General features: G+C 40.6%; 1 protein-coding gene across 1 annotated transcript in view; it reads left to right on the top strand.

The window, feature by feature from the left end:
• The window catches only part of LOC101858971 (cilia- and flagella-associated protein 74), a gene marked incomplete in the record, with an annotated part of 55,408 nt that overhangs the window by 16,312 nt on the left and 24,898 nt on the right, over nucleotides 1-14,198 (top strand). The window contains 17 exon segments of the mRNA XM_035972514.1: nucleotides 438-504; nucleotides 1,214-1,303; nucleotides 2,057-2,230; nucleotides 2,638-2,832; nucleotides 3,695-3,806; nucleotides 4,901-5,041; nucleotides 5,557-5,750; nucleotides 6,360-6,481; nucleotides 7,654-7,782; nucleotides 8,215-8,302; nucleotides 8,802-8,975; nucleotides 9,392-9,525; nucleotides 9,788-9,963; nucleotides 10,550-10,650; nucleotides 11,304-11,459; nucleotides 12,248-13,087; nucleotides 13,991-14,151. Coding sequence (XP_035828407.1) covers nucleotides 438-504; nucleotides 1,214-1,303; nucleotides 2,057-2,230; nucleotides 2,638-2,832; nucleotides 3,695-3,806; nucleotides 4,901-5,041; nucleotides 5,557-5,750; nucleotides 6,360-6,481; nucleotides 7,654-7,782; nucleotides 8,215-8,302; nucleotides 8,802-8,975; nucleotides 9,392-9,525; nucleotides 9,788-9,963; nucleotides 10,550-10,650; nucleotides 11,304-11,459; nucleotides 12,248-13,087; nucleotides 13,991-14,151 — 3,054 coding nt within the window.

Raw genomic sequence — 14,198 nt, 5'->3', positions numbered from 1 at the left:
CTCTCTCTCTCTCTCTCTCTCAGTCTCTCGTAGTTAGTCTCCCTTATTTAGTCTCTTTTTCTCTGCCTCTTTTCCTCTTTCTCTTTCTCTGTCTCTCTTTCACATAGTTCATCTTTTTTTTTTCCCCCTCGCCCATTTATATGAGATTGACACCATCTGATTAGTAAAAAAATGTGCGTATGATAGTGTCCAATAGTGTTTTACATGCATAGGGCCTACTTAGTGTAACAAATAACTGTTATAACAGATAGAAATTCCAAGATTACAGATGTAAGTCATTGATCTGAGATCTATTACTGTTTCATACTGACTGTGATGTTCTTGTTTGAATGGGTTTTTTTCCTTTCTTCACTATTTAGCTCACTGGTTTGGGGGGAGGAGGGGAGGGGGAATTAATAAGGAAAAATAAAATAAAAACCCATCTTTACCTGTTTCAGTTTTGACCCACCTGGTCAAATGTCTGCGGGGTTGACCTGTGAAATGACCGTCACATTCAAACCTATGGTAAGTTCACATGTCACTTGAACTGTATTTTGTGTCATAGAAGTGATGTCCCTTCCTCATTTATTATTACCCCTATCATCTTGATTTATAGCAAGTACACTGTACCATCCTCTTCACTTATAATTCTAAATGTGTGTGTAATTTGTGGGGGGGGGGAGGGGGGAGGCAACAGATTAGTCTTAGAATGCTGTAGTGGCTTCTCATATAAATGTATTGTTGGGTTGTTACTTTTTTCTTTATCCTTCTCTCAACTTTCATTGTTTTGAGAGTTTCACATCATTAATGATTACTTGAAAAGCTGAAGTGTTGCACAAGCAACTATTCCATTAATGGTTTCTATAGAAATCTATTTTATTTGTGAAAAAAGCAACACTTTAAAAAATTATCATTGTATAATTTTTTTGTACCTCATTATTATCTGTTATTGTTACAGTCATCTTTATTTATCATTATCATAACCAACATTCGTATTTTTACAACTATCAACCCATTTTATTTTTTATCGTTATCACCATCTCCTTGTTATTGTTATTATTGCTATCATCCTCATTTACCGCTATTGCTGTCTTCTTCATATATTACTACCATCATCATCTTCATTTATGACTATTACAATTATCTTCTTTTACTATCATCATCATCATTTAGTATTATTTCCATCCGTATCTTCATTTACAGATAACTATTACCACTGTTTTTTCCCCCTCAGATCAACGAAGATCTGAAGGGAGAGGTCAGTTTCCTCACACAGACAGGACCCTTCAACATCCCGCTGGTGTGCAGCACAAAGAAGTGTGATGTAAGTGCATCTTGTGCTTATCATCATTATTTTTTAGTCTCCTTGCTTTAGTATACCATCATCATCACATTGTCACCAGTATCATCCTCATTGTTGTTGTCATCATCGTCATAGTGCTCCAATCCATCATTCAGTCTACTTTAATATGCCTTTGTCATCGTCATTGTCATCGTCATCGTCATCATCTCCATCATCATCATATTCATATTCATATTCATTATTGTAAGCATGATAATGAAAAAAAAAAGGGAAAAAGTTGGTGGAGACTGGAGTATTTCTATTCTTATAACACTGTAAAGTAAGTTCCAAAATCAATACTTCCCCCTTTGGGCTACTTCAGGAACATCACATTCATCTTGATAATTCTAGGTCTATATTGCCATCTGTCAATGAGATCCACTTGTCTTTCCTTTAGTCTTGTTGTCTGGCTTTGCAAAATGAAAGACGTGGTGCATGTGTGGGTGATTTGAGGGTGTGGCTTGCTGGTCCTACTTCTTTTCATCCCCACTGTTGCTTCTGTCTGTCCATCTTGTTTTATTTTGTTGTGCTAAGTAGCCATTATTGTGTTGATGTGCTTTTCTTGACTCATACTAAAAATAAAGAGATTTATATGTGTTCATTCTTGGGGGTAATGGGAGGGCACCACTCTTGAGCAATCTACTGAATTGGGGACATTCATTCACTGGTGATATCATGAAATATTCCTAACAATAGGTATGACTAAAGTTGTTCTGAACTACTTTTTGCTCTCAGCTCACTTTGGATACCGGCTCCGTTGACTTTGGCACGACCGTCATTGGGGAGACCTTGAAAAGGACTTTCACCCTCACCAACCGAGGGGCCTTGGGCACCAAGTTTGACTTCTTCAAGGTCACCGGAATGAAACAAAGGACTTTGACCACGGCTGGCACTTCACTTGGACGAATGGTGAGAAACATACAGGGGTCTAGTGTAATATACAGAGGTCAAGGGAAATATACAAAGATGAAGGGAAATATACTGAGGTGAAAGGAAATATACAGAGGTTAAGGGAAGTATACAGAGGTCAAAAGAAATATACTCATGTAAATTTAAATGTACATTAGGTAAACTAGATATAAAGAGACTAAGATAAATATTGAAATGAAAAGTTTGATATCTTCATCATGCTGGAAGGTGAGGTTTTCAGGGGGGGGGGGGGGGGGGGGGATAATCAAACCTTCCTTTTTTTTTAAATTGTTATATTTTGTCTTACTTTCTCCCACACTAAATTGCTGTTATTGTGTCAGTGTACTTTTCTTTACTCAAATAAAAACCTTTTTAATGACTCAAAACGAATCTTGACCCAACATCAGGAGGAAAGTCAAACCAAGAATCGGGTCTCTGAAATTGAGAGAGCCTCTCTCAAGGAATCTGCAAGGTCTAGTGTTCAGCGACAAGCAGCAAATGGGCAAGAAAATGAGCCGGAAAATGACTCGGCTTTGGAAAATGTTGAAATGGGAGCCAGACTTGAGGAAAATGTCAAACAGAAATCCATAACCAGTCTTCGGGTATTCTTATAAAATATTCTAGTTTGATCAATTGGGACTTTTTTGTTTGGTTATAATTTCTTTATCTTTATAAATTTTTTATGTTGCCTTTCGGATTAGTTGAATTTGTTTCTTCTTTCCTCGATGCAGATGTTATAATTGTTGGTCAAGCTTAAGACAAGATAGGTACGATAAGATAAAATGAGACAAGACAATACACGCCACGACACAAAAAGACAAGACAAGATAAAATAAGGTAAAATAAAGTAAACTTAATTGAACCACGAGAGGAGTTTGGTTGGATGTGCCTGAACATCCATACAAAGATTCAGCCTCTTGACCATGACAGGTATCGAAATTTTGATCAGTTGGGGCATAAAACACTTACAGTTACAAAACTAATTGTCCTTTCCTTAGACCGCAAACACAGACAGGTGTCTAAAGTGTGTCAATGAGGGTGTAAAACATTTACTGTTTCAGAACTTTTCCGCAGACCACAAATCCTGACAATACTGTGTCAATAGGGGTGTAAAAATTTACTGATGTGCATGACAAACTGTCCTCTCCTCAGACTACAAACCCTGACAGGTATCTAAACTGTTTCAGTTGGGCTGTAAAACATCTACATTCACGTGACAAACTGTCCCGTCCACATACACTAACATCACAAAGATAACAAACTGTCCACAGACCACACCTACAATAACATCACAAACATAACGAACTGTCCCATCCACAGACAACACATACAATAACATCTCAAAGATAACAAACTGTTCCGTGCACAGACCACACATGCAATGACGTCACAAACATACCAGACTGTCCACAAACCACACATACAATGACATCACAAAGATATAACAAACTGTCCGGTCAACAGACCACAGACTCGATGCGCACGGTGAGCCCGGAGGACTCCATGGCCGTGCCGGAGAAACCCAAACAGGCAGGAAGTAACCTGGCTGTGGACTGCAGGAAAAAGTCGGAAGAAGGTTTGTTGTTTGTTTAGCCCGGTACACCTGAGTGCACGCTGGGCTGTGACTACTTTTTATCTCTGTGTGGGATATGGGGATAAATGTCTAGTAGTCTTTCTCTCTCTCTTTGTTCTGATGCTGTGGCGTCATAAACGGTCAGGGATGCCGACAGCAGTGGACACATGGGAGCTAAGATGCATAGGTCCTGTAGGCTCAGGGGTGTGTATGTGTGTGTGGGGGGGGGGGGGATTTGAGAGGGTTAATATGTCAGAGGAGGTGAATTTAGTTTGTTTTTTTCAATTTGAAGATTGATGCTAGATTTGGAAATCCAGCCTCTTAGATATAAACTTTGAAATGTTTGAAAGAGGTGTCAAAACCATATCATACTGTGCCATGCCATACCATACTGTAGTATAGCATACTACACCGTACCACACTATATGTGTCATGACGCTGTGGAATCAGGCGCTGGTATCATCTTAAAGCTTGTTCAGTTGTCTTGCTATCGGTGAAAAAAAATACCCATCGATCTTGAAAAAAAGTCGAGATGTTTGAGATTAAAGAAGGTGGGGGTCGCCTGGTTTCAAAGGTAAAATTAGCGAGAAAGTAGCGGCCAAAGTTTTCGAAAGCTGGATAGTCCATGGAAACTGAAAACTTACATTATTTGTGCCTTCAATCAACATTTTAAAGTTAAATCCATACAGAACGTATTCCTAATTGGACAACCATGGTGTTTAGCCAAAAAAACAGAAATTCAGTAAAAATGAATTGCCAAACTGACAGAAAAAGGCCAGTTTCTTCCTCTATCATTATTTTGACGAGCGCCTGATTTCACCACGCTGCCTCACATATAACATTGCACCTCACCATGCCATACCATACTGTGCTGTACAGTACCTCACAATTGTATTGTACAATACTGTACCGTACTACTTCATAGTAACCTTTATAACACCTCACCATACCATACTAAATCATGTCATACTATACCATACTATGTCATACCTCAGCATATCAAAGTGAAAGAGCACTGTGCCATTCTAAATGTGTTCAAACCACAGCATACAACACCAAATTGTGCCTTTCCAAAACCGTGTCTGTATTTGTCTCAGCCCTGGACAAAATCCCGGAGGCAGGGGAGGTAAGCGTACCGCCAGAACCTGTGCCGGAAGACGCCGAGGCCGGCGAGGAAAATGCGGCTGACTCGGCGCCCGAGGGCAGTGAGCAGAAACAGGAGAGAGAGTCGGACGAAGGTGAGTTGGGCAGACGGCTACTGATTTTTTCTTTGACTTCGGTGAAGACTGCATTCTGATTTCTGTTGTGATGTAAACTGTGGGAATCACATTAAAGATCTGTTTAAACCCTACAAGTGAGTGAATACAAAATCAGTCTGGCTGCCTTCGTTCCAAAGTTATTGTTGGATAGTCACAAACTCACAGATATTATTGGCCAGAATGTTCAGATGAAAGCCCAAAACTTTGCAAATTTGTATAGGCCTATTGCAGTTTCTTCATCTGTGGTATTAGTTGCATGTGTTCAAGAGATATTTTGTTAAAGTTCAAAAGTTCAAATTCTTAAAAGTGGAAAAAAAGAAAGAAAAGGTAGGCCTACATAATGTAGATTGAATTGTCAAACAGTTTTTCTTCTGTTGCTTCATATTTTCTCTCCAGCGATTTTCCTGGGTCTAGCAGTCAATAAAACTGTCCTTATAATATATATCACATCAGAGGAATTAATGGGTGCACACTTTTGTAACTATTCTCTCCAGCAACTTCCCCGGATCTAGCGGTCAGCGAGATGGACGACTACGGGTCACTTGACGGGATGCGGGTTGGTCCACTCATCACCGGGGAGATTGGACCTTTCTCTTCTCTCAGACTGGAGATTATCTGGCAGCCGACAATCCCTGGGAAAGTGGATTCGGAGTTTCTGGTGACCTTCACTGACCCCCTGAGTGAACCGGTGAGGGTGCCCGTCATTGCTGTCTGTCTGTGTGTAGAACTGTCATTACTGTTGTCTGTCTGTCTGTCATGTTGTAATCACTGTTGTCTGTCTGTCATGTCATCTTTGCTGTCTGTCTGTCTGTCATGTCATCTTTGCAGTCAGGCTATCATGTTGTTATTGCTGTCTGTCTGTCTGTTTGTCATCTTTGCTGTCTGTCTATCATGCCATCTTTGTTGTCAGTCCATCATGTTGTTTTTGCTGTCTGTCTGTCATGTCATGGGAGACACTTGGAGGGTGCTATTGGTAGGTCCTGCTTCTTTTCATTCTCTCTGTTCTTTCTGTCCACTGTCTTTCTTCAAACTTGCACTATTTGACTGTTATTGTGTCAATGAACTTCTCTTTCCCCAAACTCAGACTGTCTGTCATGGCAGCGTTGTTGTTTGTACATCATCTTAGTTGTCTTATTTTAATAAATTAATAAAAAATCAAAGTTCTTTCCAGTCTTTCAAGAAAGATTGAAAAAATATGAACTCTATTCTTATGGCAGCAAACTAATTTATAATAAGTCCAGTGTTTTTCAGTTGTCCATTCATGCTCTTGCTAAGCAGCAATTCCAACGTTTTTCAGCTGTCCATCCATGCTCTGGCTAATGCCATTGACGTTCCCGTGTGGGTCGAGCGACAGACGGTGGACCTGAAGATCTGTATGTTTGACCGTCTGTACCAGGACACCATTATCGTCAACAACAGGTCAGTGACTACACCATTTTGTACTGCTGCCTTAATGGTGTATTAGGTGTAATTGGGGCTTTAAACCATAAAAATACACCCCCCTCCCCTCCCCCAACCCTTAAACGTGCTTACTAGGTAATAATTTCTTCATCCTCCTGAACTTATTTCTTCTACCAGCGTACACCTATTTACTTCATGCGTTTAATTTTGTCCGCTGACTTACTGATTTGTTTAGCAAAGTATAACATACTGAATATCAAATGAAAGGAAATAAGGTGTGGAATTTTGAAAAAAAAATGAATATTTTCAAATCTAAACATGGATACTATTTCCGAAAAGCTGGACTGGGATAGCTTGAGTGTTTATAGATGCATATGGTTGGGTAGATGTGACGAGGAAGATGTTGAGCTAATCAGTCGGCTCGTTGCCATGAATGAGTTAAAAGACAGATATCTTTACCATCTCGTTAATGATGTAGATTGTGTCTGTGGCTTGTTTTAGTAAGGTGTTACCGAGCTTGCAACTGCATAAGGTTATATGAGCGCCAAGGGGTGGATGTCAACAGAGAAGTCCAAATGGGGAATCAGGCTTACTCTGCTCATCTCTAGCCTCAACAGCACGAAGTCTGCTTCAACTATCAAGACACCCCAGAAATATCAGTTCTCAAGAGAGTGATAAACATACAAAAAAAGTAGAGGAAAAATGACGGTCGTAGGAATGAGGAAAGAAAAAGTAGCAGTTCCCCCTATGTTGTTCTGGCACTGTATGAGTATGACATTGATAAAGCAGCCCATTTACAATTCTACTGCGAGTAAGAAAATGCTAATAACCCTCCTTTTGGGAATGGCCTAAAGACACTTCAGTCAGTAGCGCTGCCTGGGGGGGGGGGTCTCTGTGGGGGTGTAAAAACATTTGCAATAGCCCCCTACAAGTAAATGTATCATATGTTTCTTCTACTATTCAGAAGTAAGTATGGTCAATCCTGCTTTAACTGAGTCACATGTCCTAGACAGTCACCTGTACAAACGACCACTTCCCACTTCCCCACTTGCATTTGTTTTAAAAATCATAGTTACACTGTCCAAGATGTTTACCTATCCAAGACAACCACTTCTCTCCTCAACAATGAATGGTCGTCTTGAACAATTGTGCCTGTAGTTTTCACGCCTTGTTTTTGTCCTCTGTCTCAGAGCGACCACCGCGTTGCGTCTCAAGTTTGAAGTGTGTAAAGAGCTGCGGAACCATCTGGAACTTCTGCCTCGCACAGGCTACATCCAGGCACAGTCTCAGTTCTCTGCTCAGCTCAAGTTCCTGCCCAGGTTTGTCTGCTTTGGTCAGATCTTGTACTTTTCTTATATGGAAGACTGTTCCCTATTTGCCCACAGTCAATTTTGTCTTCCAACTTTTCAGCTTCACAAAACAAATGTCTCCATAACTCTGTTCCTGATTAATCTATATGCATAAAATAAACACTGAAGTCATTTTTGTTTTGTTTTGAGAGAACCAAAAATGAAATAACAATAACAAACACAGAACTTACTAAAGTGAGTTTTTTACGACTGGAGAAAAATTGAAACTGTCTCAATAATTGGATTTTAGTACACAAAATAAAACCATGCTATAATTATTATGAATACAAAACAAGTAACAGGCATTTTTACCACTCCAATAACGAGAAGTTTGGTGAAAAGATGACTTGGCCATTATGTAATGTCTGTGATGATGTGTTATGTTTTCCTTTACTTTTTCAGAAAGAGTCTGTTTGAAGAAGCAGCCAAGTACTTTGACAAAGAGACGGGAGTTCTTGAAGCTCCAATGACCATCAGAGTCGCTGATCAGGTATGTCCACTGTAGGTCACCTGTCATCTGTCACTTGCCAACTGACGCCTGTCACCAAGGTCAAGTTTGCCTGTTGGTGCCCCTCTGCTTGTTAAAACAGGCCTCCGTCTTTCATGAGGTTGAAGACCACTATCAGATTTTACATTTTTGAAATATAATGAAGGCGGTCTTCCCTTATTGCTCTCTGCCTCAATTTTTCCTTGTTCATGGCTGCAAAAATTGACAAGACTACACTTTATGTTATAGCATAGTAACCTCATCTTTTGATTTCCTGTTTCAAACTGGGTTACAGAATTGGGCAATAGTGGTTGGAGAATGCAACTGGTAGGTCCTACGTCTTTCTTTCCTGTGGCTGTTTTTGTTGGTCTATTTTGCTTTTTACATGGGGATGTAAAAGTGCCTACATTTAAAAAGAAAACAAAATTGTGATTTTCATGACATGTGAGGAATTGAGGGGTTAAAACTATACTTAACTCATAAGTCTTCTCCCTTTCCCCAGACGACGCCGGTAAACTTCACAGTGCAGGCCGTACTGACCACATCAGATCTGGAGTTTGACGTCTCGGACATCGACTTTGGCCACTGCACCATCCACGAATCGGTCAAGAAGACCATCAAACTGACCAACTTGTCCATCTTACCACAGCAGTTTGGTTTTGTTGGTTTGCCAGAGGTTAGGATTATTTTTTTGGGGGTTGTCTGTGGAATTTTTTTCCTTGGTTGGACGAAATCAAATTTTGGTCAGTCAGAATGGAGTGGGGGGGGGAGGGGGGTCTGTTACATATTTAGCTATAATTTCCCATCATCAAAGGAAGCTACAAATAGTTTGTTATACCTCTTTCGGAAGGGAACCACTTGATAAAAACTTTGCCTCTCTTGAATAGAACTCTACGAATACCGTAAAAAATTGTAACCATGACATCACAGAAAGTAGAAATACAAAATGTGCATTACTTACCGTATCTATAGAAAAATGTTTTGTCTATTTTTGGACAAAAATTTATTTTCTGAATATCTGAAAATGTTTATTGTTTCCTCCCCCTCCCCCCCCCCCCCCCCATCCTCCTCCCACACCCACCCCCAAACCAGTACATTGAAGTGCAGCCCAATGATGGTTTTGGAACTCTTCTTCCTTTGGAGACCTTAGAGCTGGATGTTATTTTTAGCCCGCGAAAAACCCGTGACTACAAGCTAGAGCTTGTTTGTCGCTCTCTGATCAACAGGTATGTGAGAGTGTGTGGGAAAACGGGTGATTGCTGGGTGCTCTGATTTATTCTGCTCCTTTTGCTTGTTTTGCGGTGTTCATGTTGATATGATCTGCTTCTTGACATGATACAGCCGGTACCATGGTATCTTGTCATGAATTAGGTAGGCCTATAGTGTCAAAGATAAAAAATTATTCATTTTTTTAAAACAAAGGATCGTCAAAAATTTACCCTCCCTTTTTTTGTAGATCTCATCATCTGCATCCCCTCATGTTCACAGAGACTTCAAGATCCAGGTGTGTGGAGTGGGAGTGTTGACCCCCCTGGAACTGTCCCACCAGGTGATCCACTTCGCAGCTACCCCCCTCTATGACGTCAGCAGCGTGGCCTTCCATGTGGTCAACAGTCACACCAGCAGCAATGAGTTCACTCACCCCGTGCCGCGCATTGGGAAAGGTCTGTGTGTGTGCATGTGTGTGTGTGTGTGAGTGTGTGTGTGTGTGTGTGTGTGTGTGTGTGTGTGTATGTGTGCGAGTGTGTGTGTGTGTATGTGTGAGTCTCTTCTGTAGGGGTTGTCTTTCCACCTCACTCATCGCCCCTTCCCCATCTCCCTTTCCCACTCCCCTTCTCCCCCTTTCGCTTTCCCACTCCCCCACTCCCTGTCTCCCCTTTCCGTACCACCTCCCTCCCACACAGTTGGGTGTCAATGTGTATTTTACAGTGGAGTGTCAGTGTGTTTCTTTTACACTAGAGTGTGTATGTATTTAACAATATAGTGACTCTGTGCACCTGTGGTGCATATGCTTGGATAACAGTGATATTGAATGGTGATGCTTTCAAGTGTATGGCCATGAGTCCACAGGACACTGTGTACACGTATTTTACAGTATAGTGACACTGTGCACATGTATTTTACTGTATAGTGACACTGTGTACATGTATTTTACAGTATAGTGACACTGTGTACTTGCATTTTACAGTATAGTGGCACTGTGTACTTGTATTTTACAGTATAGTGGCACTCTGTACTTGTATTTTACAGGAGAAATCTGTCCTGTGGGCCCGACGTCGTTTGAGTTTATGGTCCCCAACGACGTTCCCTTCACGGTCTCTCCCAGAGTGGGCACTGTCATGCCAGGGGAGGTAACTCACTTCCTCATTTCAATGTTCATATTGACCACACCATCTCTGAAACTTTCTTAACCCTGTTGTTTTGTGTTTTTTTATCATAATGTAAAGCAGGGTTGACTCTTTATAAGGACTGCATTATTTTGTGTTTTCCTATTTTTAAAAATTCTTTAGCATCCCAGTTGAGAAAAAAATGGTCAAAAGAAATGAAAATACAACATTTTTTATTTTGCCTTTATGTCGATCCAAGTGTCCAACACAGGTAACTTAAGCTGACAGACTTATTTTTCACAAGGGCTCGGTCTTATTGGAAATACACATTGAATTTGAGGGTCCAGCCTCTTAGATATTTTGACAGTGTTGCAAGGAGCATTAAACCTGTATAATTTCACAGACAGGTTACAGAATTTTTTTTTGTGTGTAGGCATTTTTACACAACATTAACACAATTTAGCTCATTTAGGGGGTAAATTTTTACCCTGCCAGCCAGTCAGGGCCAACCTGGGATGTGAGGAATACCACTTCCCAGCAGAAAAATTGAGGCGCTCAATGAAAATTCTACTCACTCAAGAATCAGGTATCCTGTGCCTGACAGCAAAGTGCCTAATCACTACACCATAGACCTCAGTTCTGAATAAATTACCAATGAACAATCATCCCCCCCCCAGAAATGTCGGATCCAGGTGCGCTTTTCCCCGACACTGAGCGACTACGACGTGAGACAAGAAGCATTACGCATCCACACCAAACTGGAGGCGGCCAGGGAGGAGAAGGAGAGGGAAGAGGCGGCACTCAGGGAGAAGATGGAGAAGGAGAACAAAGAGGTAGCTTCTTGTGATTGGTTATTAGAATTCTTCTACTAATAGGCCTACTAATAATAGAAATAACAATGATAATGATGATGATTATAGTAGTAATACCTATACTCATACTAATACTAATAATAATGATGGTGATAGAAATAATAATAATGATGGTGATACAAATAACAATGACAACAACCACAACAACAACAACAACAACAAATCATCATCATCATCATTTTAACGATTATGATAATGATAATAACATTTATATCAATGCTCTACAGCAAGCTCTCTGAACTTTGTGTTTTACAACTACTATTACCCCAGCACACCTCGGAACACTAAGAAATATTCTCTGCTTCCATGGAGACATTGAGTTGAAGCTGCCATTTCGTGGGTGCTAAAACACCAAGATACTGAACAAGATCTTTTGCTTTCTATTTCACTGTGTATTTCGCTAGCTGAAGAAGACATAATTTTTTGTTTAATTTCTTTAATGTAGGTGTTTTACACCCCCATTGAAACAAGTTAGATCATTTACTTTACTTTAACTTTTCACTTTTCCGATCCAGCAGCCTTTTGAGTTCTAGCCCTTCTGGATAATTTAGGAGAGAGGCTACAACCCTGCGTCTCAGGGATACCCTTGGTTATTTATTTACATTTTGTATCACAGAAGCTGGTGAAAGCACATTGTCAGTTTCTTCCAACTAAGAAGAAATAATGAAGTGTATCTTATCTTGTCTTTTCTTGTCTATTTTGTGCTTTGTGGAGCTTGGTTAAAAAATTATTTTTGTTGTAAACAACAGAGAGAGCTGGCGGAAGCCCAGGCAAAGAAGAAATCAAAGAAAGGAAATAAAAGCAGGAATAACGTGTGGGGAAATGATGAAAGTGATGAAGAGAACGAAGACGATGGTGGATATGATTGTGGTGCTGATAAAAATATGAACTCTGTGAAAGGAAAGAGGAGCACTCAGTGGGGGCATGGGCTTCATGCAGACGAAAAGAAAGAAAATGTTGAAGATCGTAAAAGATTCTCAGGCAGTGAGAAGAAATCTGTGGCAAGAAAGGCTTCCAACAATGGTCTTGGTGTGAGTACAACTTTGTGTGGTGTGAGCAGCCGTGCACTGAGGTCCTGTGAAGTCACGCCCGCTGTGGAAATCCAATATTGTGAACCATGTGAGATGGAGAAAGAGCGACATGGGAGGTACCGAGCATACATGAGGAAGAAAATAAACAAACGTAGAAACTCACACCCCAATGGGAAGACAAGACGTTCCAAAGCCAGCAATGAAGGAGAAGAAGCAGAAGAGAGGAGACATTTCCCTTGTGGTGTGAACAAAAATGATTTTTCTGGAAGGAGCAGGAATTCTGGGAGTTTGGCAAAGTCTGGGTGGAAAAGTGCATCCTGCAGAAGTGGTCGCACAAGCTTCTTTGAGATTTGCCTGCAAGAAGAACCAGGCGCTGTTGATGCGAACTACAATAAAGAAGAAACGACGGAGGACAAAGATGGCGGTTCCAATGTTGACGGCACGGAAACTCTTCCTGAGTCTGTGCCAGCCTCCCAGGGAGATCTTGTTACTGGACAGGAGGATGGCCTTGACCAAGAGGACTTTCGGGAGGGGGGAGAGGAGGATGAGGATGAGGATGTGAGGGATGTTCTATTGTTGGGCTTTTCCTGGTTTGGGAACAGATTTGCATTTTTCTGCCAAATTCTACCTTTTTTTCTAGTTCATCATTTCACTGATTGCTAACGGATTTATATATGATTTGTTGTTTCACTTTGTGCTTGTTTTGTGTATGAGATCCCTGTCAATGACCCACTTCCATTGACTTTGCTTTTCTTCACCTTTCATTTTTCCTCCCGACCTTGTTGAGCTTCAAAATTTGTTTAAATGATTCCCAAATTTTAAACAATTTAGATCCAGATTTAATAAACAGTTTTTGTGCATAAACAGTTTTTGTGCTTCTCTACCGTTAAAACCACCGAAGATAAAGGCTAATTGTTATGTTGGTGTTTTATGTTTTATTTAAGAATTGCAGATGAGAAAACATTTTAAATCCTTTCAACTGTTTTTATGTTTTCATTTCTGTTACTCTGAAATTTGAGATTGCGCAATGTTTTTTCAATGAATGTTGCCGCATATTATACAACTTATTTACATTCTGGTTCAGAAAATAAATACTAACAATTCCAGAAGTCTCAATCATTCTTGAAGGAACTTTATGGAAATAGCTTGGTGGTCATGGGTTTTTTGCCAATGGGAACATATGATAATAGTAATAATATCATTAATATGATAATGATGACTATGGTAAGAAAGCAGAATATTGGAGAATGCCTCTAACAAGCCCAACTATTGTACCTCTTTTCTTTTACTCTGGGTTTTTTTCTGTTTTTTCCCGTCAGTCTACCTTACTTTTTCCCAGCACTATATGGTATTTGTCATGTCGATGTGCTTCTCTTTACCATCCTAGTGTGTGAATTTACCAGCCTCCTTAGTTTGATCATGTTTGTTGATGGAAGCATTCGTTTGACCTGTGACCCTCAGGCTACTGCCGGCAAGGGCAAAGGCAAGGGCAAGGACACTCCCAAGGCCGCCGGTGCTCAGGCCAAGGCCAGCAAACAGTCGGCAAACGCGCCTTCATCCACAGGCTCTGCCATGACACAGAGCAACACGCCGAGGTTTGACCCCGACACGCTCAGCAGAGAGTGAGTACACCTGTAGCTGGATGGTTAACCTTGTTTGTTTGGGGGGG

Source organism: Aplysia californica, unplaced genomic scaffold (assembly GCF_000002075.1).
Source record: "Aplysia californica isolate F4 #8 unplaced genomic scaffold, AplCal3.0 scaffold00719, whole genome shotgun sequence".
Lineage (NCBI taxonomy): Eukaryota > Metazoa > Mollusca > Gastropoda > Aplysiida > Aplysiidae > Aplysia > Aplysia californica.
The sequence above is the reverse complement of the archived record's forward strand: the minus strand, read 5'-3'. Positions and strand labels throughout refer to the sequence as shown.